The sequence below is a fragment of the Cinclus cinclus genome, chromosome 1 (genome assembly GCF_963662255.1).
Source record: "Cinclus cinclus chromosome 1, bCinCin1.1, whole genome shotgun sequence".
NCBI lineage: Eukaryota > Metazoa > Chordata > Aves > Passeriformes > Cinclidae > Cinclus > Cinclus cinclus.
The window spans coordinates 29927676-29955603 of NC_085046.1; the positions used below are offsets into that span (position 1 = coordinate 29927676).

At 36.0% G+C, this 27928-nt stretch overlaps 1 protein-coding gene across 1 annotated transcript in view; it reads left to right on the top strand.

The window, feature by feature from the left end:
- HDAC9 (histone deacetylase 9) overlaps positions 1 to 27928 on the top strand; it is a 270154-nt gene that overhangs the window by 215385 nt on the left and 26841 nt on the right. The window contains exon 20 of the mRNA XM_062500976.1: positions 1076 to 1194. Coding sequence (XP_062356960.1) covers positions 1076 to 1194 — 119 coding nt within the window. The remainder of the gene's footprint in view (positions 1 to 1075; positions 1195 to 27928) is intronic.

Consider the following 27928-nt stretch of genomic DNA (forward strand, 5'->3'; position numbering starts at 1 on the left):
CTTTTTTTCCCCACAGAAAACCTAAATCTTTCAACAGAAATGTGATTTCTTTGGACTAAGTTGTTTATCAAATAGATTAATAAACATTGAACTTAAACAAATGGCATTACACATGCACAAAATTAATCTTAACATTCTGAACAGTGTAGACCAATTGGGATTTTCTAGAGATAATTTATCTGTGATAGAACGTTCATATATGTATTTGTCTTTTAATGTTAGCCATGTCCCCCTGATTCAGCACAGCCATTATAGGTTCAGTGTTTGTCAAACTAGTGCAAAAAGCCATCCTTACTCCTTCCCTTTGGAGTCAGCCTGAAAGAAAACATCTGCAAGTGCAGAACACAGGGACTTACCTGAGATTGGAGAAGGGCAAAATCAAAGTGATAAAATATCGCACATAAGTTTGTCAAGAAAGGGGTTAAAAAAGTGGAATCTTTGTGACTGTAAAGGGCTGAATTATCTTCTGACACCAGCAGGGGTTGCTGTCACTAGTTTGTGGTTGTCACATTCCTGTTATGCTTGACCTTGGAAAGGCTTGACAACATAGTCTGGATTTGATTAAGGGAATTTCGTGTTTTTCCTTTGCTAGAGTCACCCCCCACCTCGACAAACATGTAAAAATGTTAAGGAGTAAAAAAAAAAAAAATTAAAAAAAAGTTTGGAAAGCAAACATTTTCCCAAAAGAAATTTATAGTTCAAATTTACACCAAGTTCTCACTAACTGGAGCAGTACGAGTTTCCAGTCAGGCTTAGAGAGCTCTCTGTAAACCATTAGTCACTTCCCTGGAAGAGGCAGCTTTTTATAGGCAGCAGGATAAAACAGACACAGATGTGTAAGTAATATTAGAGGCTTTCACATGTACCTGCCTTTTTTTTTTCTCCTCAGTCATAGAAATAAGAAAGAGTGATTATAGAAAGGAATTGATTGAAGCCTTGGACTTGAACAGCTACCATGGAGATTGGTTTAATGAAAATAAAACATCTTGTGGTTTTTTTTCTGATTGTGGCAATTTGTATAATGAAGATGGAAGTTCTTTTAATTATATCACATTGGGTTCTTTGCATTTTACAGGACTGTGATTATGCCAGCTGCCAACGAGTTTGATCCAGAAATTGTCCTGGTGTCAGCTGGATTTGATGCTGTGGAAGGCCACGACCCTCCGCTGGGCGGGTACAAAGTCACAGCTAAATGTAGGTATTGCCACTGGCACGTGTTTCTGAGTTGGTATTTTTCCTGGTTAGGAATCTTATTATACAAGTCCAGTTCACATCTGTGTTTCTGTTTTGTGAGATGACAGCTGTGTCACTGAGGGCAGGGACTGTCCAGCAGTTAATACCCAGCGATGTCTGGAGAGCTGCAGCACTTTCTCATGTCATGGACAAGGTGGAAACAAACATGTTAGAGTTTCTGGCTCACTCCTTTCTGTTCCTCTTGGCATTTTTGTCTTGACTTTTTAAAGCATTACTTTTCTGGCATTCAAATAACAATTTAGAGATGTTATGCTTTTCAATAGGCCACAATTTCCAAATGCTGGAGTAAGTTTCTTCTCTTTAAATATATATTGGAGATTTTAGACTTTGGATGCCTAAATCCAATCTCATATTGCTCTTTTGTTATTGTAATCTTTTCAGCTCCATGGCATTAATCCTGAATTACATCAGTGTTTATGAAGGCCAAATTTTTTTAAAAGACTACTCTGTTGGGTCTCAGTATTTGGATGTCCATTTCAGTCTTTCAGAATGTGTGCTTATGGAAGAGATTTAATACTTTCTGAAAGACGGATCGGTCTGACATATATATAGCACTCCAAAATCATTAGCTCTTACCAGACATTGTGGCCAAACTTATTCTGAGCCTGGGATGTTAAGCAAAGCTGGGTGATGTAGTTAGTAACTTGTTGTACAGTAATGTGCATTGTAACATTGCTATATATCGTTTTACATGGGACAATACAAAATGGTTTCCTAATGCAATGCTGTGAATAATTTTCTTCAGTATATCTACTTTTATTCAGTGTATTGAGTATGTAATATCACTTCAACAGCTATTAAATATGGACCTTACTGCTAATGGCAAATGCCCTGGGAAAAGTCTGGAGAAGTCAATGAGCCTTAATGGCATTTAAAATACTGCACAAATGGACTCCAGTTCAGAGGATTTTGTCCTTCTAACCTTTGCCTTTTGTTGCAGATCACTACACCAAAGCTGTTGTTTACCTCAGGAGGTTCAGGGAAAATATGCATAATTTTTATTTTAATTTTCACTGCGTGCTGAACAGGCTCCCCTGAATACCAATGACAGTGATGGGGGAACAGAGTGACTGTCTGTAGTGGTGTGCTGTGGAAAGGGATCATGCAGAGAGCAGTGCAAGGGTCTGCCCAAAGAAACGTACACAGGTGCTAATGCACAAATGGCCTGGAAATGGAATATCCCTCTGGCTGCAAATAAGACATATTGAGTTTTAGCACAGCTTTTCCACTAGTGTAACCACTAATGCAGTGGTCACACTGGAGAGGAAAGACATGTAGCAGGTGGTGTGCATGTTTGAGTATCATTTCCCTGTGTATTATGATTTTTAGTAAAACACTTTGCAGGAAGAGGTGAGAGATTTACTCTCTGTGGTTCCTGGTCAGTGGCACCATTCCATGAGCTTGTGTGGGAGGGAGGTGAACTTTCAACTGGTACTAAATTAGATAGTTTGTTGAGAACAAAAAAAAAAATGTGCCAGTGTAGGTGGCTCTTGTTTAAACTAAGAGGAAAGGCAAGACAGATTCAGATAGTGATCATGCACCTGAGGGATGAATAAAGCCATTTTTACAGAGCCAAAGGAATTTGTTATTTCCCCAAAACAAAATTCTCCACATTCCACCATACTATTTTAGAACATACCATACTATATGTGGTATGTAGGAAAATGAGCAGTCAAAAAAAAAAAAAAGTCCAAAGAGAAACTTTCATATTAGAGACTAGAAATATATATTTGTGCAAAAATTTAATATAATTGATTTTTAATAATCAGAAATTATATGATGACAAGTTGAACCTGTAAATATTCTTTCTCTGTAAATCTTTAGCACTTCATGTACACTCAATACATTGAATTTTCTGATTTCTATGATTTAGTACAAGCTTTACAAACTGGGGAGAGATTGACATCAAAGGAGAGAAGATAGATCCTTAGCTACTTACATTGCTCTTAAAGAGCACTTAGAAGCCATTAGATACTTGATAATGAATTATTTATGTCTTTCCCTCAGAGTACAATGTAAGAGAAAAAATTAAACTGTATTAAACAATAAACCATCCCAAATTATATAGTAAAAATCATTGGATGAAGATTGAACTAATTACAGCCTTGCAGTAACCATATAGCAGGCAATTACATTCAGCAAAAAAATGGTCTTGTAAATCTGCACAGTTTAAGAAATATAAACTGTAATCTGCTTTAACCCAGAATTTTGATTTTTTTTCCTATATTGTCATACAGTCTTATTTACTGAGGAGCTGCCATTTATGATTAGTAAAGAAACATGTCAGCAACAAAATAATCATATGCATACATATTTGCATCTGATTTTAAATCTGTGAGTCTGTTGTGCATATCAGGATTTCTCACAGTGAGGTGACTCTCAACTCCTCCAGAAGGCTGTAGAGTGGAATCTGGCCAGCTGAGATCAGTGATGAAAGCAGAGCTTGAAGATATCTCACTTCCTAATTTATCTCTAGCTGTATTAAGTAATGAAATCACTAATGGTCTTTTTCCAATTAATTAAAAATAGATAGTGTTTAAAAAAAGGTTGGAAAGGAAGTTTGAATCTTTCCTATCCTATTGTACTTTTCAAATTACTTTTCCTATTTTTTTCAACGTGGCTTTGGAATTCCTCCTCATCTGTTGATTAGTTTTCACTAAACTAAGCAGTATTTAACTAAGTTTTACCTGTCTGGGAAACAGATTTGTTTGGTGCAATGTAGAATTGAGAATGAACATTAAGTAAAACATTTGTTTCAACCCAAACTTTGAGGATTTCACAGGCACATTTTTCTTTATGTTAGCTCTTTGTGCCAATCCTCTCTCTTAATGAAGTGCTATGATTTCAAAAGGTGCTTGTGTAATACACCTACATACACATACACATCTTGAAATATATACTCAACCCATGTGCATAAACTTTGTGATGGATTTTATATTCTTTTAAGACCAAAAAGGGCTTCAAAGATGTGATATGACTGGCGGCATATGGCAGAACTTGTTGCTGCTAGGAAGTTCTCAGTCCTTCGGTACAAGCTACATTCCTAGTATCTTAGTAAGGAAAGGCAAGCTTTATTGACAACACTGATGAAAGGCCACCTAGCATAATTAGAAACAGGTATACTTTTGAATTCACAATCGCTTTGCCCTGAAGAAGGTCTTCCCCTCAAAAAGGATTTGTGTCAGAAAAGGACTTTGTTTTTCCAAATAAAAACTTTTTGTCTGCTAAAAATACTGTCTTTACTCACAGACACTGCCTTGCCTGTGGCATTATGCTATTGGAACTGCACCAAGTTTAACATCTAAAAACAAAGAGAAGAAAGTGAGGCAAATATCATGTTAAACTTCTCTGGTAGTTCTCTTGGCCCAGGGTTTGCATCAGTTAAAGGTGCCAGCTCTTGCTAGGAGTTTCTCTAATATCTGGTATGTTCTAGCAGGAATATTCAGGCAACTTATCTCATATTTTGCTTTCTATGCCCCTTCTGTTACGACTCAAGTTTAACTTCATTACCTGAAATAGAGGAATACCTTTTTGCAATGTGAAGTCCATCTTCAGTCCCAGCATGGCTCTGTCCCTGTTGCTTGGCTGAGTGGTTCCCCAAGGTGTAAGGTGAAGGTGGGTGCAGCAGCTGGAACTCTCATACACAACTCTTATGCAGAGTAACTGTTGAAGTCTTTGGGATCTCTTTGTTTAGATCAGAGACTGTAAAAGTCCTTTGATTTTATTGTAAAATATAATCAGGTGAGAGGAAAATATGTCTCAGTTCCTGACTAATCCAATGGTTTCTTTTTTATTATTAGAAATTTCTTTTTTTTAATAAGATAACACAAAATATCAGCACCATGTAGCATGTATTAGAAAAACAGGTTTTTTTTATCAAATTCACTTTTTGTACTGGAGTAATAAAAGTTGTATTGAAAATAAAATATTTTAAAAGTAATGGTAGAAATAAAGGAATAAAGGAATTTTATGTTTAGAATAGTAAGGATATGTTTAAAGAATATGAATTGACTCTTTCGTGTAATCCTGATGATCCTTAGATAGAACTACTGAAGATAGAAGTGATATATTTTGTGCTTTATTTTACATTTAAGTTTTACATTGTCTGCTAAAATATATAGTATTATCGCAAAATTTGAATTTTGTATAGTGAACAAGTCTGAAGAAGAGCTGTCAGTTCTGATCATAAATTTGCAAGTTGTTAGATCTTGTAAGGGAACTGTTTTTAAATTTAGCTCTGCTGACTGAAGATCTCCATGTAACATTATCCTGAGGTGAAGTACTTTTCTTTGTTTTATAGAACAGCCCTTAGAATAATGCTTGCACTAATGCCACTGAGATCACTTTACTGTTCAAGTAAATATTCTACATAATTGCTCATTAAATCGTGACCATTCCATAAAAAGAATAAAGTAAATAGAGAAGTGTCAAGCAAGAATGAAGACCTTCATCAAGGTACTTAATTTCCTGAAGCACCGCATTTGTTAAGGGCTATGATGATTTACTGGAGTTTTCCTGTTGTTTTACTCTCCTATTCCAAAGATGCTCTTTGACACCAGAGTGCAAAATAAAATCAGCAATTAGCAGTAGGAAAGGATACCACTGTGGGCATTTAAAGAGTAAATGATATTTCATCTGTTGGAAAGTTTGTCTTCTGTTATGCCAAATTTGTAATGAAAAGCTGATGCAGTGCCTGGAATATAACTGATTCTATATAAGCTGATTTGCAACTTTTAATGTTTTTATTTGAGAAAATTGCAATAATTCCCTTAACCTATCAAAAGCTTCATTATGTTGTAATACAGTCCATTCAAATGGGACCAATGAAAAAAGTGCTGAAGTTATTAGCAGTTTCCCTTCTCGTGAGCCCAGGTTATTTCCAAAGGATATGTCAGTATAGGCAGTAGAAATTAATGTATAAAAAAGGCTGCTGACTTAGACGTAGCCAACAGCTCTTCCATAAGGAATCTCTTCTCATGACTGGAACTGATACTTTGCAGAACACAAAAAAGACCAATCAGGTTGAACTTGGGGGCCTGTTGGTTTCCTGTTGCTTTGCCCTTCACATTTAATTTCCAGTTCCCACTGGAAGTAATGAGTTTTGATAAGATCTCTGAATGTATCATAAAATGCTATTAAAAGCTAAAATACCTAGCATCTCAGCACAAGCAAATTCAGAAGTAATAGACACAGTTTTGATAGAGATGACTGATTGCTGAAACAAATGATCTAGCATGGTGTACCACCTGTCACTGGAAGGCTTTAAAGGAGACTTATAAATAGATGGCACCCTTACAATTAGCTATGCCATAGCACACTCAGACACCAGTGGCTTCATGCAAAGGTTTTTCTTCAACGACTAGTCTTTTCTCGAGCCTTCACAACTCTCCTACTGCTTTTTGGAATTCTCAGTTTCCCACTGTGTTTTGTGTATAGTATATGGGTTAGAAACAGACCAAAGGCTGATGCTAGAATTACGTATCACGGAATTCAAATGCAGAACTGCTCAGGGTCAAAGCCTGGTACTTCGGATCTGTTTCAGAGATAAAGTTTCCCACGTGCCAGCTTCAATACTTCAAAAATATTCTATGTGAGTATTCTGAGTATTTCAAGCACTTAAAAGGCTATATATGTTCACTGTTTTTGGTTTGTTTTTGTATTTTTTTTTCCCTTGGAAGTACTTAGTTTCTAAAGGAGTCATGAAATAATATTGTTGCTCTCTACTGTACTTGGACACCCTTGAACTGGCTGTGAGTTGTTTTGGGGTGGAATGATTATAATGTCTTTGGGTACGGACTTCACTTTTTTGTGATTTTTCTCAAAGTCTTCTCTTCAAAGTCTTGACTCCAAAAGTCCTGACTGGAACTACTGGGGCTAATGTAATAGGTATATGTTAAGGAGGGCAGGAAAAAGGAGTCCCTGCAAATTGACAGCTGACTAAAGAGAATAGTAGTAGCATGGTAGATGCTTTAACACAGTTTGAGTTTCTAAAAATAGCATTGAAGGCTTTTATAATGCATATCTAATCTCTTCACAAGTAAGAAAGTCTTTTTGACTCAACTACAAGAAGTTTACCAAATGACCTTGGTAAGTCTGGCACTGACTGCCTCTGACTGCGGTTTCATAGCTGGCATAGCTGCTCCAGGCAGCTCCTTGCCATACAAAAAGTTGTTGCACACTACTTCCCCTCATGAGTTGTCTATTATTTACCTTGCACTGGGTCAGCTTCTCATCAATCTCTCTGTAAACACATGGAGACTTAACTCACCAACCCATCAGAAAACAAAGTCAAAAAAGTGAAGAGGCTTCTATTGGGATGAAGCTGAATCAGATTATGGAAGAATCAGTGTGTGCCAGAGGCAGCAGAGAAAGGAAGAGATTGCATAGGATAATTTATGGTAGCAGTAGACCATTAAATTACTTCAGTTGCCTCAGCTGCCTTCATTTCTGAATTCTCCTGAGTTCAGAGACTTGATTTTTGGACATATTTTGGTTTTCTTATAATTCTATCACTTGAGGTATAGAATGATTATCCAGCACGATAGATCTTCAGCTTTTGACTCGGAAATAACAGCATTGGAGACAGGTTGGAGCAATGATCATTGATAAAGCTTTTCACTGGGGAGTGTCCTCATTGGTATTTTCTTTCTGTTCCTTTTGTCTCTTGGAAACTACATGATACCCAGTGACTGGCAGCAAGAAAATGTAGTATCAGGACTTTGCTTACAGTTGTTCACTTCTGAAAGCAAAGTTTGGGCTTTTCCTAGGGTAATTTCTTGAATACTAATTAAATATCAGTTTGGCATGATCCAAACAATATCAAAACAGATGACAAATTAATTTGTGACCAACCCTTAGACATGATTATTTTCACAGGTTTCACTGTTGGAAGTCTAGCATTTTGGTTCCTTTTTCCTTCTAGCTCAAAGCAGTCATTGCTGTATCATATTCTATGGTTTGGACATAGCCATTGTATTGCCCAGCCTCTTAAATCAGTTTATGCTTATTTACTCCTGAATTTGTACTCCTTAAATTTGTTCTTGCAATACAGGTATTGCTGATTTATTTGTCAGTGACTCCAGGATCTGGTACATTATTAGCTTGTACACTACATTTACATTTATAAATATGAATGTAGAAAATTTCACAAATCCTTTTCTCTGAGGAAGAGTAGTCTGTTGGCTCCTGTGGAAGAGAGATGAGAATTCACTGTATAAAATTAGTGTTTTCTCTACACAGCATAAAAAGGCAAATGTGAAGATATAAGAGGAGAGGTCCTTTACTCTTTTTAAATTATTTAATTTAAAGAAGGGATTAGCGCTTGGAGAAATTCAGAAAAATTCTGATGTTTGGTTGAAGAACCTGCTTTCACATAGTGGCATATGTAAGTAAGTAAGTATATGTCAGTGGCTGGGACTACGTGCTTGAGCCATGAGAAAGCAGTGAATAATTCACCCCATTTACTGAGGCTAGGTAAATCCTCATGTTCAGACTTTGGGGCAGGCATGTCTAACTGGAAGTTCATCTGAAGGATTCAGAAATCTTAGTACTGATTTTGTTGTTGCCCAGTGTTTTCAATCCTGTCTGGATAACTGGTGTATCTTCCAGAAAGGGTCAACTTAAGCAGAAAGTGAGTGAAATTAGAAATATTTATAAAAATACCGTTGATTTGATTTGATTTGATTTGATCTGCTTTTTCACTTTTACTTGGCCTTTCTTTCTGCAAATGAGCCAGGAAAGATATCCACTTCCATTCCCACTCCTGCCTCTCAAAGAAAAGATCTGTCTGCTGGCTAGTTAACTAATTGGTACAAGTGAAAAACCACCTGTACAGCATGTTCAGCTATGCAGTGTCAATCCATCTGCAGAATGCATCAGGTGCCCATTTCTTGATTTAGGGCAGTTGCTGGGGACAGGACAGAGGATAGATTACAATGGGGATAAAAGAGCCAATCTACAGAACCATTAAGAATTATTTTCCCTTTTTGATAATCTTCCTTTATCTCTTCACCTACCTCTTGATGTTTTTCCTTTCATGCTACAGTAGCAATGTTGGCTAATGACAATAACTTATGTGAGGGATGCAAAAAAGGTAAAATTGGTTGTACTTTCTCTCCGTTTTGAAATTAAACTTATGAAATCTTTTTTCTTATTGAAATAAAGAGGCTGTCATTTAGTAGAAGAAAGAACAAAGTATTTTTTTTTCCTTAGGCAGTATTAATCATGTCAGATTGCAATTTAAATAGACCAAATTAAATATAAGTTTTTAGGGCCATTTTGAAACTAATGGAGCTTGACACAGTGTTCAGCAACTTGCCTGTGCCTTTTGCAGGATTGGGTCCTGAGAGAACATTGTTGAAAGTCATCTCCAAATGTGGATTTCTGCATAACAAAGTGTCTGATCTTTTATAGCATCGTTGCATTGGGAATTAGTCTTGTCTTTGGGAATTTGTAGTCTTTAGTAGAAGAGCATGATTTATGTCTTAGAATTTAACCATTCTCTGTAATAAATAGAAATGTGCCACAAGTATTTTCTTGGTTGCGCCATGGGAAAATTTTTAACATATTGTTCACAGCTTCAAAATGCTATAAAAGAAGGCATGTAATTTGAAGACTGACTATCCTTTGTGATTTCTAACCAATAGATTGATTAATATCTTTCAAAAGAGACAGCAGCCAAAATGTTTACATCTCATTAGGCAGAGAAGAAGAGGGCACACACAATTTTGATTATGAGCTTGGATGGTTCATTTCTTTGGGCTTCACATCCTCACTACTTAAAGCAGACTGTAACTTTAAGATGTTATCTCTTGCCTGCACAAATAAACAGCCAGTTATGCTTTTTATGGCGGGTAGTTCTCAAACCAACAGGGGATTAAATGATATTAGCTGGAGTTTGTGGTTCCCTGCTGAACTATCATGGGCTCCATGGATTGCTGTCCTGAATATTTCACAGAGCAAACACCTCTTATCTGAGGTGATATTCTCACACTGGCCTCTTGGCCATGGACTTCAAAAGCTGATCACAGGGAGGGCTTGAGAGGCAATAACCCTTAATATAACAGTCTCTCCTGATAGGGATAGACAAGGTAAAGGTAAGGCGTCTCTGAAGTTTGCTCTTGTGTGTTTAGCCCCATGGGGTGATAAGGGGCCATCTGTTTTTTCAGTCTGCAAACTCATCTTTTTCACACTATCCCAGTATCAAGTACGCTTTAGGTCTGACTGGTATCAGCACAAGCAATTCTTCAGTAATCTGAAGAGATTTTCTTGGTATTTTTAGCTTTGATCCCAGCAATTGTCTTAGTTGCTATTGTGTTGAGATTTTTTACCCAAGCAAATATATGAAATAAAATTTAAAACATTATGTTCAAGATACTATTGTCACAAAGAAAATAAGTTATTGAAATAGGTGTTATAAAAGGTATGTTAATTGCTTGTGGGTAAAAGGAAATTTTTGTGCTTACCTATGTGATTAAACTCAAAGCATCAATTCACCTTTATTAGTTGTTGAAATAGAATATCAGTACTACCAGTTCTAGAAGTTAAAAAAACACTGCTTCAAGCCTCAAAACTATTGTAAAAGTAAGCAAAATGCTACTCAGATTTTTTTTTTGTTGTGGAGCTCCCAGAACATCTTCCTTCATCTTTTAAGCTTTTCCCCGCAGCCATTTTTTATCAATGAAACATTTGGATTCAATTGCAATCTCCTGATGGCTTTATATGCAAACACTGAATACTATGAAATCTGCAATAAAATGATGCAAATGATGCAAGTTGCCAACACTGGCACATTAAAAAAAAAAAAGCCTAATTATTTTTCAGCACTTTATTACCTAAAATTGCAAGAATGTGTAGATCCTAATCCCACAAGCTTTTACTTGCTTTGAGCAGTCCTGTTGATGGAGATTGCCCTACCAACCTGATTAAGATTTACTAAAATAAGTAATGTTTACAGGAACAGAGATTATAAATGTAAGTATGGTACATGCTAAAAACTCTTCAAAAGCATATTTACAAGAGAATGCTGTTATTCAAATACTTCCTGAAATCTTACAGAATTAAATTGAAAAGAAATAAGAATTGTTCTACTGTAAAATATGTCCATTTGAAGTGCATTTGCTAATAACTTATTTACTTCAGATTAATTCTTTTCTTCCCATCATCAATTACGATTCATGCACATTAAAATGGACCAAGGGAGAGGTCTAGAAAGATCTTCTTTGATGGAAGAAACTAAAATTAGCTAACTGCCAGAATAACAAAGTATTTTGAGTTAATAAAAATTCACTTACTTTATGCTGTCTTTTTATAATGACAAATTAATCACAAATTTGTTTCCTTTGATCCATCATCATATCCCTTTTCCTTAAATTCCTCTCTGTTCAAAAAAAAAAAAAAAAAAGAAAATTCGCTTTTTGATATCTGACATTGCATCCATTCAGAATAAATTTGTTTGTGAGAGCTGTTTTCTAAATGTTTTTTTCTTAATTAAAACAGAGTTGCATTCTCTAAAAGCAAAATATAACAGAGCTGTTTCATTTAATAGTGGAATGTGTCCTTTAATTAAATGTCTAGGTTTTAAATGTACTAGCTTCCAAAATTATTTTCCTAATATGATTCATTAACATCAGATATTAATTCAGTGGTGTATTTGAATGGAAAACAAATCACTAACATGTATGCCATGTAATTTATGTTTTTATTTATGATTGTAGCCAGGCATAATGTATTCTTTTTCATAATTTTCTTCTTATTAAGCAAAAGTTGGTTTGCAAAGAATAACCTAAATTGCTTTGCATAGTACTTTTATGCTGTCAAGAGAAATTATCAATCTGAAATTTGAGATATATATAAATCTCAATAAAAATTGATGTATCTTCCCAAGTTTGTTTTGTTTTTAAATTTTTCATGTAACATATTTATTTTTTAAATAAACAGATTAATTATTTCTGTTAAAGATTTTAATTTGTCTGGAACAGTGGGAAAAATTACAGACTATCTTTAATTGGATTAGGTTTTTCTCTGGTAGAGAAGAGGTATTGACTAAAATATCAAATCCAGTTGTTATTATTTGTATCTATTTTTATTTCTATTTAAAAAGGTAGTATGTGCAGTTTGTTTCCAATGAAAGTTATTGTAGCATCTCTTATGGCTCCTACAGGAACAGCTTTGCAGTAAAATTGCTTTTCAATATGACTGGTCTGTATCCTAACAAATTTCCAGGAATTTCAAGAAATTTTGTCAAATCATCTTTGAAATAATTGCATAATTAAGTGCAGTGTTTTGAAGCATGTTAGCAGAGAAGTAAAAGTGGCAGAGTGGAACTGATTTAGTTGAAATTTCCAAAGCCATCATGAACAGAGCAAAATAATTTTTCATTCACCTAAATATTTGAGTAAGCAGCATTCTTAAACCTGCATCAAACCCTGGAGAAAACAATAAAGAAAATCAATTTATCAAGTGATGCTATGCTGTTTCAAAACTACATTTTAATTTACAAATGTGTTGCATCGAAGGTATTAGTTATCCAAAAAATAATTGTGGTGTTTATGTCACCATGTGAATAAAGAATTATTTTTCTAGCAGTGTAACTGCACCAATGGTAGCTTCGTAAAACATACATGAAAACAGTGCATGTGTCCTGAACCATGTAATGTTGGGGGGTTTTTTGGCTCTTTTTGGGTGCATCTATTCCCACAAACAGTGGACACATTTGGGATTTTCCCAGGATACTTTTTGAGGAAAAACATCAAGGTCATAGAAGCTGAAGATCTTTAAGGGATCTTTAAGGAAAAAAAAATAGTAGTTTTGAAATGTTTTAATCCACCAGGAGTTTCCTTCCTATTCACTGAGAATTGCTGAAGGTTTTTTCTCCAAATTACATTACAAATTTGAAAATTATCTAAATGAACACTATTTTTATAATGTTTTAGGTTACTGATAGGGAGTAAGGACGATTACTTTAAAAAGCACTTAAAAGGATCTGTGCAGTTTTAATGGGTAGAGTGAAACAAAACACCAAACAGGATGTCCTTGTCCCCTTTGAACTTGAGGCATCACATTGACATGAAGCTACTGAATTCTCTCATTAGTTATGTGGTGCTCGAATCCCAGTGGCACTTAATGAAGATAAGTTTTTATGTAGTGCTTTCAAAAAGGAGTTGGAAATTGAGTCTGATCAAATTTAGTACTCTATCACAGACATAATAAAGTTAGGAAATCAAGAGAAAAGATAGGAAGAAAAAAGAAAAAGGAAAAGGAAAAGAAAAAAGAAAAAGAAAAAGAAAAAGAAAAAAGAAAAAGAAAAAGAAAAAGAAAAAGAAAAAGAAAAAGAAAAAGAAAAAGAAAAAGAAAAAGAAAAAGAAAAAGAAAAAGAAGCAGGGAGGAAAGGAAAGGAAAGGAAAGGAAAGGAAAGGAAAGGAAAGGAAAGGAAAGGAAAGGAAAGGAAAGGAAAGGAAAGGAAAGGAAAGGAAAGGAAAGGAAAGGAAAGGAAAGGAAAGGAAAGGAAAGGAAAGGAAAGGAAAGGAAAGATTAATATCTAGAATATAAAATAAGAAGAAATTTTCTCTTTCATTCAGACAAAATAAGATTTTCCTTATTGTAATTTGCTTTATATAGCTAAAAGAAAGGAAAAGTAAGATACTACTCATTTGCATTTTTTACATAAAATTTTCAAAAATACTTTTAAATTATTTACCTGCTTTTTTATTATGTTTCATTGTATTGGTAGGAAATTTTGTAATTCATTTTAATGGAACTGGACATCTTATACCACAACGAGGATACTTACAGCATAACCACTTTAGCACAGTGTACACTGACCATCAGAGCTTGTCAAGACCTAAAGTCAATATTTTTAAGAGAGAAAGTAGAAAAAAAAAATCTTCTGTTCCAAGGTGGGACAGATACTTCAGGCAGAAACTGAGAGGATATATTTAGTTCAGTAAACAGTCAGCACTGTTCTAGATATATTTCATCTGAAAGACAATAGCAGTCCTCTGGCTTTGGCTGACTACTGACAATTAGAGCGTCATAAACCAGATGTCAAACATTATGTCTTGAGTAACTTTTGTCTTCAAAATTTGCCCATCCTTCTTGTCATCATGCCTCAACTACCTAATTTAGTCCATTTAATAACGCTGTCCTTGCTCAGTACCTGTTTTTATTTTATTAAAATGAGTGAAATAAAGAGTATCCGTAAAATATATTGATTTGCTCTGAATGTTTCCGTAGCTTTTAAAAACTGATGCGCAGTTAGTAGACTCAGAAATAAACATAAAAGGAAAAAAGTTCAGATAAATAGCCTCTCATTGCTACAGGAATATTCCCTGACCAATTTTATTATAATTGTATTGCTGTCATTGAACTGTTCCTTCTGTGTTAGTTTCAGATCAGTGACTTTTACCACTTACTGCCTTTGGGAGATTGACTGTGGAGATTTCATTCTTAAAGCGTGTCCCTTGAGATTTGATTTTCATTTGCCTCAGTTTATCTCTCTGAAGTAGGCAGTCATTTCCCTCTTTCAAATGTCTCATTTTTGAAGCAATGTAGATATTTATGGCAGCACAGTTTAAAGAGAAACCTCAACTGCTAATCTGAAAGAAAGGACTTCAGAGCAGCAAATTAATTAATGTTGGAGGAGGAAATTTTCCAGTGTTTTAGCCTGGGAAATCTCAGGTGTGAGGATGGGAAGGCTGGACATCAGACATCCGAGCTGGAATGATTCTTTTGACCAGGTGGTTTAACTTCTAAAACACCAGGACAAATGGTCAAATTCCCCTCTTTTTCTGGGATATCTAAAAGCCACCCTGGTAAATGCATACCGCTTACCAAGTTTTTGTCATGTTATTAGCAGAGAAGTGCCAGTATATTCAAGGGAAGAAGACACTGAACTGAAAGGGTGTTAGGCTAAATACTAAATACTAATACTAAATACTGAGCAGAGCTTTAAAGAGCAGATGACTTATGTCTTACACAAAGAAAGCAGGGTGCACAGTGGGTTGGTGGGATAGCAAGTATTTTGAGTCAGATGTGTAGTCTGAGGAATTATTACTGGGTTTAATGGAACAAATTTGGCATAGAAATTCTCTATGTATATAGTATTGTTTTCAACTTTTATGAATCAGGGAATGATACTAGACATTCCTAGAGGAATAGGCTCTAAAGCTAAGAAGATTATCATTATGACACGCTAATATGACTATATGGACTGTAAGTAGAACAAACATAATTTCTACATAATTTCCATGGTATCTGTATAAAAATACCCTGTTTTTTTGAAAGTTGAATGATTATTAGAAATATATTAGATAGTATTATTATATAGAAAATTCTGTCCAAATAATTTCCTAGCAAGTGTATAATTAATATACTAATATTGTATTATAGTATTAGTATTATAACTTGCTTAAATAATACAAGGATTTGAAAGTGGGTCTCCATAACCTACAAAATCTACATCAAGAATAATTTTTATTGAGGCACTAATGGAAGCATGGATTACTTAACTAAAATGTATTAATATTTAATTTCATATTTACCTTAGAAGCTTCTCACTGAGCATGCTGTATTACAATGCATGACTTTGGTAGATGAAAGCATATTTTGTCTGCCTGGGTGTAAATGGTCTTTTGGAGCCATAAATAAGCTTCCTCTCTCAAACGTTGGCTTTCTGGACATTAAACATGATATTAAGTCCAGATTTGTCCATGACAGGCAGTATAGAGAGGTGTTTAATTCCCAAGACCATTTGTAGTAAATAGACTGGAGGAGTAGCAGAAGCAAGACAGCTAACTTTTACTTACTTAAAGGTAGGGAAGAAGAATATTGACAAATATTAAAATCAAGGTTTTTTTCCCATCAGTTTCAATACATAGTTAAGCCATAAACTGCATATCAAATTAAATGAAATTATAAATGGGACTTCCTTTAATACAGATCAAGTTGCTAAAATGGGTAGTTAAATTCACTAAAAATAAAATGAACTGCAGAATCTTCAATATAAAGAGAAAAAATTTACACAAATTCTTCACAAAGATTTTGAGAGTGGTATTGTGGAACTCAGAGGTGTCTTTGCAGTAAGCTTACAACTACACTTCACTGGGGGAAAAAAATTGACATAAATTCAACTGTCAGTGTTGGTGATAGGAGATTCTGTTGGTTTTGTTATTTTGCACTAACACATGAATGATCTGTAACATAAAAAGACCTTGTACCTCAGATGTGGTTGCCATTTCTCTGTTAGCAGTAAGCAGTAGTTTAGAAGGGGTGCAGATATGGATATATGATGTTGAAGGTGAGGGAAGAGATACAGTGAGTGAGGAGTTCCCCAGAAAACTCCCAGCATGCAGGTGTTAAGCTTTCTCAAAGTCCAGCTGCCTTGCTGGCCCCTGCTTCTCCAGCTCTTTCAGCTATCATCAGTACCCTGCACATGCCCTTCTACAGATTGGTAATGTGCACACATATATTTGGGCTGACAGTAAAGAATTATGGAGGGGTAGGGGGGTAATATTCTTCAAACCTCTGGGCACCTTCAGGACTTGGCCCATCTAGAAATTGGTTTGTAGGTAAACTGCAATTAAAATCCTTCTATTGCAGCACCTAGCATTGGCACATTTAAATGACACTACTAATGGACTAAAATTTTCCAAGGAATGGAAGACCCTAAGGAGAAGAAAGACTATAAAGCCAGTTGTGGTGTTTTTGTTGTTGTTCCAACACTTTGGTCCTTGAACTGAAAGGGAGAGAAAAAACAGGAAGAAGCTGGCCACAGAACAAATAAATATGGCATTGGCTCATATTCATTACAACACATTGGATAAAAATGAACAATGGCAACTATCAGCTTTCATGCACTTCCTTGGAAAAAAACAGTGTTGTGTAACGTGGCCAAAAAGATGATGACATGTACAACTGCACTTATAGAGCCCAGAAGGGGAGTCAAACAAGCACCAGAAGAAAATAGTTGTTTTATCTGGAGGTCCTGTTTACTTGGAATATTTATTACTTTCATCAAAAAATATCAGTTTAACATATCACTTGCACAATTTCTACTCTTTTGGTTTTCATAAGAATTCCAATAAACTCATTTTGCTACTGAATTGGAAAGATATTAGAAAGATTCAGAGACTTGGGGGGATAGAAAGAAGAAAAGAAAGGTCAGCACAGAAGAAAAGGCTTAGATGAAAGTATGTCAGAGCAAAGCTTCCCATGAAAGATTATTGAGAATAAAGCTTTTTTTAAAAAAAACCAGACATTAAAAACAATATATAAATCAAGAGCACAAAAGCCCTGCTTTATGATTTTTTTTCTGGTGCTGTTTAATTTTTTTATATCTTTTTTTGCCATTGTTAAAAAACAGTCAAAACTTCAAAGGCACGCTGCATGTGTTCTAAATCAGGACTTCAGTGCTGATGTATGACAGCACAAAAATTAAAACTAAATAAATGTGCTGTCTAAACTACCATATTTCTCAAAAAAATTACTTTAAAGGCTTTAAAAATTAGAATTTCGGATTGATCTTACTTTACCAACCATAATGTTTTCACCAGAGTAAAGGACAAAATATTATATTAAAAAGAGAGAAAGAAAGAAGAGTGTTGTCTGAACATATCTGAACACCTGTATTTGGCTGTCTTGCAGTTTTGTCAGACAGGCGAGGGGGCAAATGAAACTTTCCAGTGATTTGTCAGATAGTTGGTATGGACTGCAGAATTTCTCAGTTTATTCACTGTTTTCCGGAAGGCTCCTTTACAGTCAGGGTCAGTCGATAAAAAACAAGGCAATATATCTGTGAAGGAAAGAATAGCATTTCTGGTCTATCACATAAAAATGGTTGTTGGATGGATTTATTCTCATGAAAAATAGTTTGTGCAAGTTTTTTACTATTTTCTTTTCAAAATATGAGCTTTTAAACATGTTGAGTTATCACTCCATTTTAATTTACTTGTTTTGTGTAGGATCTTGCTGTTTTCTCTTAAAAATGGCATGTCTGTCTCTAAAGGTGTCTGGCCACAGCACACCCATTAAATCTGCTTACAAAAAAAATTGCATGACTGGGGTCTTTGTGGCGTCCCTTTTCCTCTGGCCTCTACTTTTACAATGGCCATTTGCTGTTCTTCCACTAAGTCATCTTGATTTGTATTGACTCACTTGTTTTATCAGGTTACAAAAGGGGCAAGTGGCCCAGGCAAACAGGAATGCAAATGCTGTTCTTTTTCATAAACCTTTCTTTTGCTTTTAGGACTCATATGTCCCATCCCTGCTAGTGTCCTTTTTCCAATTCTTGCTAAGAAATAGTCACTGGCTGTAATTTATGTTCTTGTTTAAGTCTGAGGAGTGGTATTTCTTTGGAAAGGTTCCTGGATACTTGTGTGATCAAGAGAACTGGTTATTTACTAGTTTTCATTTTATCTTATTTAATCACTACTCTGTTCTGTTCAGTTGCTTCAGTTACACATTAAGAGAATAGATACTATTTTATAGGATGTTAATTTATGAGCACTGGTAAGAAATAGATAATTTAGTTTAGGAAGTCAAAGAATGCAGTGTGCTGGGATTCTCTAAGCTGAACATAACGGCTGGCAAATACTAACATATGTGTACAAACAGTATTACAAACATGAAACAGGGCTACACTACCTGACCTATTCATTTACTATTAATTTGATCAGTTCTATTAATGTATAAAAGATTGACCATACTTAGATGTAATGTAAGGACAGGGGTAACACCCTAGGGAGTTTGAGGTATTCTGGGCTGCCCCAGCTTTAACCACCTGACCCTGTTATCTCAATTGAAGGCCCAGGTCCTTGAGATTGTCAGTAGAGCCTCCAGAGGCTGACTTAAGAGTTCCAGAGCTCTTCAGGAGTGGCTAACCCCAGAGGAATCTCTCAGGGTTAATTGCAGATTTTTTGGTATATACTAAGTGCAAAAGTTGCCTTTCCCACATACGGAATTTAGACTTTGCCAAAATTCATCTTGGAGATGGTTACTTTGATATTTTTAATGTGTGCTGCTCATATAGATAGCCCATTTTTATTTTTGATAAATTTTGCAATGAAGGCTTTACAGTGTTTCATCAAGGAAAAGGTTCATCACTGTTTCCATATACATGTCGCCTAGAACACATGTATGTAAGTGGTGTGCCTGCTTTTCATATTGAACTTTTCAAGATGTGGCCTGGAATTTTGTTTACAGAAAAAAAGAAGTATCAAGAATTTAAGACACTGCACAGTTATGGTGGGAACAAATAGAAGTTACATTTATGTTGTCTATGTTTCTGCTTTTACCTTTTCCTTGAAGAGGTCCTCAGAATATTTTATTAGTAGCAGTCATTTGATGACTGACAAGGGAATACTCTTGGACTGGCAAAGTGTCACTACCTTCCCCTATAATACTCTCTGCTGTCCAATGAACTGTTAAAAACCTGTCATTTCTCTTCTTCTCATTCCCTTCATAATTAAGATAGCATCAGCACATAAAATCAAACAAATGGAAAATTCTAATCTGGAACTACTGAAAGTAGCATCAGTAGAGACTTTCCAGAACAAGTTTTCCAGTTTGGCACAAGCATTTATCCATATGTAGGATGAATGAGTTGCTCACTTCAGTCTTGCCTGAAATTGTTTACACACTCCTTCTTTGGAACAGTAAATCTAGAAATTGCATACAAAAAACTGTGCACAAAGGAACATTATTTGGGTTGTAAGGTCAATTGCTCTGAAGTTAGACCAAGAGAGATTTATGATTGCTTGCACAATGGACCCATTTTGCATATGCTGTAAGATAGAGATGTTAATTAAATGAACATCTACTATTTTGGACCTTTACTTTTCTCCACATAGAGATGGCTAAGTTCAGGTTTTAACTATAGGCCAGCACTAAATTCTTACTTTGTAATTTCTGCCTAAAACTAAAAACTATAGGAAATGAATGCTCCTCTCCTCTGTATATCAGTTTTTTTCTCTTATCCACTTTCCAATAATTAAAAGCAACCTTAAAACCCAAAATATTCCATGGCTGGTAGAAAAATGTTACTGTGGTTCCCTAAATTTCTCATTTCTTAAATCTTAATTTCACATTAAATGAAAATGGTTTTATTTTTCTATCTTCCAATGTGTAACATCAGCTATCAGGTCACTTATGCATTGCAACTGCCCATGAAAAGACATGGCTAGAAATTTGAGCCAAACTCTGATAAAAATATTAACTTGCTTGCTTTATATAGGACTCCCACAGAACAGGTAATAGTCATGTCAAAGCAAATTTCTCTCGAGCATTTCCAGACGTGGTGAGAGTACAGGAAGACCCAGTAAAGAATGTGCAAGAGGTAAAAAAAAATCCTAGCCTGAAAGGGTCATAAGGATGATTCCTGCTTGTTTCTTGAGCATCTGAAACAGAATAGGAAGAGAACAAAATTGGTTTTTTTACAACCTCCTCTGCCTGCAACCACACACCTGCTCAATCACACCTGTATCAGCCCTGCTGGCTGCATGTGTTGGATTTCACACCTTTTGAATAGGCAACATCCAGATCTCACTCTGATTTGTATAGGTTTGAGCACTAAAGAAATGTTTTTCATTAATGGCTATCACTGCCAAAAATCATCTTAAGTTTGGAAATGTGGGGGGTTTTTTTGTTTGTTTACCTACATGCAAACACTTGTCTTCAGACATGTTTTCTACTGAGATCTGAGCATTTGGTCCTTGCAAGTGTTATAATAGTTACAAAGAATTGCTGTTTGAATTCACATTGGGTACAAGGAAAAGAATAAAAATATTTCTTTCTTTGTTATCTTTGTTAAAAAGACTTCCAGGCCATCTTTGAGCTATTCCAGGTTGGACTAGGTATATGCCAAGTCTTATCAGCTTGAGATGGAGTCATGCATCACCTGGGAAAGAGATAGATGCCACCTTTTCCACTGCTACTAAGAATTTGTATTTATGGAAAGGTGGTTTGAGTTTCTTTTTGTTGACCCATTAGGAAAAGGCATGGTCTGGGAAGATAAAAGGTTGTAAGAAGCAATTTCTATTGGTTTCTCAAGTCCAGGAGAATTCAGGAAACTTGTGCCTTCACTTAAAATTTCTGTTCTGGTTGATAAAATATGGATCTCCAAATAAGCATTTGAGCTTTAATGCGTATTTTTTTCATAATTTCTAAACTTATTTTACTATGGTTATGAGATGAAAGTTGTCTGTTTTTAATAGACCAAAGTTTCACTCACAATTCCAGAAATATAAATCCATTTCAGCCATTGAAGTACTTCAGATTTTGTCTCTGCAACAGTATTGTAGTATGTCTGAATAAATGGCAAGTGATGTGATTGCTCCTAGGGAGACCAGCCTGTTAAGTACCTGCTCATTTAAATGTTTTCACTGCTTTGAATGTTATGAACACTTTTGCCCACACATACAAACCTGTCACCCAGCGCTGTGCCAGCTGCCTGTGTTTAGATCTTTTTTTAGCTAGCAACTTATCCCTGGGGAATCCAGAGTTCACTGCAGCCAAAAGCTGAATGATTTTCATGTTAATATTACTGGGGCACTGTCTCACCTTTCTCTGCATAAAGTATATCCCTGGGGGGAAATTCAGATTTGCGCTGCATCCCCTTGTAGAAATAAGATCATAAACTTACTCTGCTCTCTTTACTTTCTGACCCTTTCTGATTGTTGTAAGAAAATCTGTTTCCTAGATAGTGTTTAGTTTCATACCCATATTCATTTTTTTCTCGCACATCCTTCTATGCCTTTATTGTCTATTAGTCACAAGTATATTTATTTTTTTCATCTTATTTAATAACAGTCTCCTTTTTTAACCAAACACTTTTATCCTTTTCCCAGTTCTGTTATGTCCCATTTTTCCTTTCATCTTTACCTCTCATGAGTAATTAATATTACTAATTAATTAATCCCCTCACATAAATTTTAACACTAAAATCCAGGTAAAAACAGTGAGAAGATGCTAAAATTTTGGTCTGCAGCCACTTATTTTGTGAAAGTAAATCAGCACTTTGGCCAAAACTGAGAATGACTAAAAAGTTTATCTTCTGCTGGAGTGACCACTTCATGTCCTGATGAGTAAAACTGTTCTGAATTTGATGTTTTTCCCTGTTTTTCTCTATTCATTTGTAGTGAGAGAATTGAATGCCTTTCTTGTCTAGGGTTTCTAAGTGGCTTTGCTATGAAGTTTGGATAATTTTTGCCCAAACTCTCAGATACTGTGGCTCTTCAGCTTTAGTCAGAGCAAAGAGTAAATGCAATCTTGATGTTGCAATTTGATATACCTTATTTGCTAGGATTCTAGAGCCACCAGAGAGCTTTGAGCCACTGAAGCAAGTTATTTTACTTCTAGCTGTTACAACTCTGGAGGGAGAAACAGTAGCTATTCTGGTAGTAGATTTTCAGTATCTCCAGCTAAAAAAGCTGATGCACTGTTTTCCCCTTGAAGAAGAAATAACTGTTGCTGCTCCAGAAACAGTATCTCGATGTGGAATGAATGGGTTTTGCCCTGTTGTGAACTTCCCACTTTTAAGGAGACTGACTAAGATGACTGTTGCAGCTGCAACAACATCTGGAGTCCTCAAATTACCTTGACACTAGTAATCTGGATTTAGGTCTGAGTGTAGCACAGAAATACCATTGTTTGTCTTGATGTTTCTATTCTTCAGTGAAGATTACCATTTATTTTAGGTTCTCCAGCTTCCCTTACGACTACTCTCATGCTATGGTAACAGCATAGATAGTGGTAATTTACTTATATATGGATCCTGCAGAATCAGGACTGATTCTGCTCCTCACCCTAAGAAAATCCAGAAAGTAGCACTCCTTGACTGCTCAGTCATCTGAAGGCATCTTTCACCCATGTCATTACAGTCATTGTTTTAACTTTCTCTAATAAGAAAAGGTAGAAAACCCTTGAGTAAAGAACTCCATGAGGCTTCTGAACCACTAATTCTCAAGCAGTAATTGATGGGTCACCACTTGGCTGCAGAATCTCACAGAAAGACTCTTTCAGATAACTGTGTGTTGGAAGACTAGAAAGACAGCGATGAGATATTCAAAATTCTATGAAAATATTATGTTCTTATATGTATGTCTTGGGGGATTGGGGGGGGGGGGGAATGTCAGGGGAAAGGGTTGATGTAGTAGAATTTCTGTGGAAACAAAGAAACTAGAAAATAAAAATGTCTTCTACGTATTCCCACCTGTTGTGCATGAGAACAAAGTAGCATCAGTCCTGCCTTCACCTGAAGCCTGTGCAGCTCCCTGCCACCTTTCCTTGTGCTCCCTGCAAACTCTGCTGTGTAATAACATGACTGACAAGGCTCTGACATGACTTCTCTATTCATGGAGAAGGCTGGATAGAGTCACCTATGTAATTCAAATGGTAGCTACAGTTGCTTTTATAATTCCACCATTTCAAGGCATTTGTGTGTCCTTTTAATAGCATGAAAAGATACAAAAGGGCTGTTGTCTGGTTTGAAATCACATCCTTAGTTCTTACATGTTTTTGTAATAGAACAACATAATAGAAAGTTGCTCAGTGTATTTTACTTGGAAATTGCAATTAAGCAGAAGACTGTTAGGAGTCAGACCCCAAACCTAGTTTCAATACTATTTCCTCTAGTGAGTTTTACACATTACCTTTTCAATAAGTGGTGACAGGCAGTGCATTTCTGGGTGATTATAGCATGTGTCAGGTGGGGTTAACAGGCACAGGGCCAGAGGGAAGGTGAATAACAGTATGAGATGTACAGTAATCCCTTAGAAACGCAGTGCCTTATTCCCTTCTGATTTTATAAAATGATGTTTATTAAACAATGTGATCCAAGTCCTGAGGGGCACTAGACCTCTGATACTAATACTGAGTTCACCAGGAAACTTGTTGCCAAATTGGTCAGGAAATAGAGTGTTTACTTCAAGTCTATCCACCTACAAGAAACTCTCCCTGATATGCTTATTGTATGTATGTCACCAGCCGTGGAATGATGAATGGTCCACATCTGGAGGCTAGGTCTTTAGATAATGGTATCTGCTGATTAACACTGTCTAAGGAATGAGCTTTTAATTTAATCTGATCTGTTGATGTGGTAGGGTCAGTCAATGACTGAAAATAAAATGAGAGCCTTAATTTGTATGCTCTGAGAAACTGTATAAGTTGGAAAGATCCTTTAGTCCATGTTGATTTTCTTGGCAGAATATATTAGACCATCTTCAGAAAATGGCAGTCAGTTCTTAGCTTCTGAGTGATGGGGTTTAAATCAGATCCTTTGTCTTATCCTCCTGGGTCAATTCAGCATTAACTGACTTGGCTTTTCATCAGTTAGAAAAAGAAATAAGGTTAGATCTTCCCATTGGATTATTTTCAGTTGTAACTCAGTGCCCACATTTCAGCTATTCATGTATACCAGCACAATCTTTGCCCCACATATTTTAAAAATGTGTCAGGTTGATTTTATAGGCAGTAGCATTATAATAAACTTCTCCAAACTTAATCAAGCTTGCTGATTTATTTGGATAGTCAATAGTAGTATCTGATTTTCATTCCAGTGTGGATTAGAAACAAATTCCTCATACTTTGAATTATTTTTTTATCAGATGTCTTGTTTCTTAGCCAACCCCTTACTGAGTCTAGACTCAGATTTGGAGATATAATCATCTGTAACTTGCAACATCACATGCATATATTGTATATCAATTTAATCAGGCAAGTTGATTAGATTTGGAAGAAGTTATTATGATAACAGTAGTACCACATGCTCTATCAGCTTGGCAGATTTCACAGTATATGGGACAGATTTTCACAGAAAACTATTAGTCTGATTATTACCACAAAATATCTCCACAGAATCCTTTTAGAGGGTTTTTAGTCTCCAAGAAAAAAAAAGAAAGAAAAAAGGAAAAGCTCTCCAAACTCCATGGAGAATCCCCTCACCTCACAGACGAAGTAACAGCCTTTTTCAGAGAGATCTGAATCCAAGACTCTGAAATACCACCTTGCTTGCTATATGAAGTCCTACATCTTCTCTCTTCTGGCTTCTGCTTTCTGATGCAGAACAACTACTTGTTCTTGAAAAAACAGGGACGATCTCTGCTGGATGGATCATCTTGCATCCTGTCTGGCTTCACTTAGTAGAGGATTTTCTAAATAGGAAGCAAAATTAAAAAAGAGAGGAAGGATAGAAGGAGAGTGAAGAAGTTAATTTTTGGTCCAGCTATAAGAAGGGGCAGACGTTAAGGAAATGTAAGGAGACAGAGAAGAAGGGAAGGCACAGAGCAAAGAGCTAGTAAGAACAGGGCTAAAAACATCCAGCCTGCTTTGGGAATATCCAAAAGTTCCTGCTTTTACTTTGGCAGCTGAAATCTGTGGTTGAATATTTTCCCTCTGAATCCACATAACAGCACTTCAACAGTTCTAAAAGCTTCATAATTATTTTGTACATTACCATAAACTTTCCTGGAGGATGCGGAATCCCTAAAGCTTGATGCTGCAAGTTACAAAAGAAATGCCATCCTTTTATTTTTGCTATTAATTAATTAATTGGGAGAAAAGTTTGGGGGAGTGTTCTTCCTCCATATGTTTTCTCTGAGGAACATTTTGCTTGATGGTCAATGCTGCCTTGTGTGGTGAAGGTGTAAAAGTTCCTCCCTCCCGAAGGACTGAGCAAATGCTATGGACTGTATGACACACTTGGATACATCCATATCTCATATGGGTTGAGAATACAATCTTACTGAGCATTGCAGGGTCCCCTCTACCTGTAGCAAGACAGGTTTGTGATATTTGACTTTCAAAGAGGTACCCTATATATATACCCTTGAATGTATATTGAAATTCAGTAAGTTATGTTCAGTGTAACAGCTAAAGAGCAGCTAATTATGAAAAGCATATTACTGTAGAACTAACAGGCATGCAATAAAATAATCTCTTACATAAATTGTTATTCCATAAAAAATATGTTCCTCAGACTATTGGTATTTATTTAACATACAATTACTGTCTAATTTAATATAAATTGAATGCCTGCTTGAGACATGTAATTTAAAGTGTTACTGAGCTTCCTTCTCCTATATTAAAAGCAAGAAATCAGCAGCTAATGCCTGGAGGCCAAGTGTACCATTTAAATTCAGGTTCCTCAACACTAACATTTGCAATTTCAGCCATTTGGAAAATGTTTTTCATAAGAATGTATTTGGCGTTAAAATCTCCTTTTCCCCCTCACTCAAGGCCACATTCTGCCAACTGAGTCAATTCTGTGACTTCATCCAAATGAAGTTTTGATTGAATAAAAGGTTCTGACTTAAGAGCTGAGAAAAAAATATGTTCTCCTATCACAGAACACAAGCTTTGCAAAATGTCCGAGCCCCTGCTAGTGCTGGAAGGGTAAATTATCATTTGACTCCTGTATGGACATATTTATTTAGGACACGTAGCCTGGTGACTCAGGAAGTTATGTAAAAACTGACCCAGTTAATTTTAGATGCTATTGTTGGAAGAATATCAATGGAAATTAATCAAATAGTCACGAAGGAACCACAGGGAAGGAGCACGGAACACTGGTGGGTAGAATTTTGGCAGCGATCATGGCAACAGTTTTAATGAGAGGAAAACACATTGTCAAGTAAATTGGAGAGTAATGACATGATTAAATGGTAAATAATAGTTAAATACACGCTTGGAGGTCCAGGACAGAGACTGTGGAGGTTTTGTGTTTTGCATGTATTCCTCTCCAGGCTGGTCTGAGTATCCAGAGGAGCTTACCAGAGCTCTGCCTGTAATTTAGGGTTGGGTTGTAGCTTTTAAGACACTGAAGCCAAAAGAACTGCTGGGGCCCTGCTGCTGAGGCTAAAGGCTGATGCTTTCTCCATAACTCTAAAGCTTCTCCAACCTTTCGGTTGTTGACGTGTCCTTGTTCCTTCACCAGCCGTCTCCAATGAGCGAGGGCCAGCACCAAGGCTTTGTTCAGCCTGCAATCACCCAAAAAATGACTGTGCGGGAGACATCTGCTCTCCTTATGCACAGTGGGGGAGAGGGAAGGAGTCTCTCTTCTGCTGAGGCAGGTTTAGTCCCCACTAACTGGGTGTTTGCACATTTGCTGGCAAGCAAATTGAGTTGCATATATGACTATTTACGCAAACGAGTGCTGCAGTGCTGGCTGGGAGTTCAAACCATCCATATGGTTGCTTTCCCTGCCTGCTGAGGAAAGGATGCAAAAAGAATAACATTCAAGTTGTCTTCATTCTCAAATGTTTCCTTTGCAAAATGGGAGGTTGTCCATACAAACTCTGGTTAGCTGTACTTCAACCGCACGTAACACAAAACACGGTTGTATAATGAGCCTGTCAGAGGGGAACTGACCTGGATAAGAGGTGTTTTACCTGCCTGCTGTTTGCCACTGTCCTTTTCAGGTTATCAGAGTAAGGATACCTAAGAAAAAAAAAAAAAAGAAAACAGAAATAACTCTGGATACCATTTTTATGGGAATTTTATGGGGTTTTTTTGTTTTCAGTAAGTCCAGATTGAATACAGTTACTCCACTGACTTTGGTCAAATGAGGCTTCAGAAACCTCACCCATACCATTCCTCGCTGCTTAGCAGAACTAAAGAGAGTTTGGGGGTAGCTTATCTGTTACAAATAGAAAAAAAAATATAAAATAAAACAGGATCCTTACTG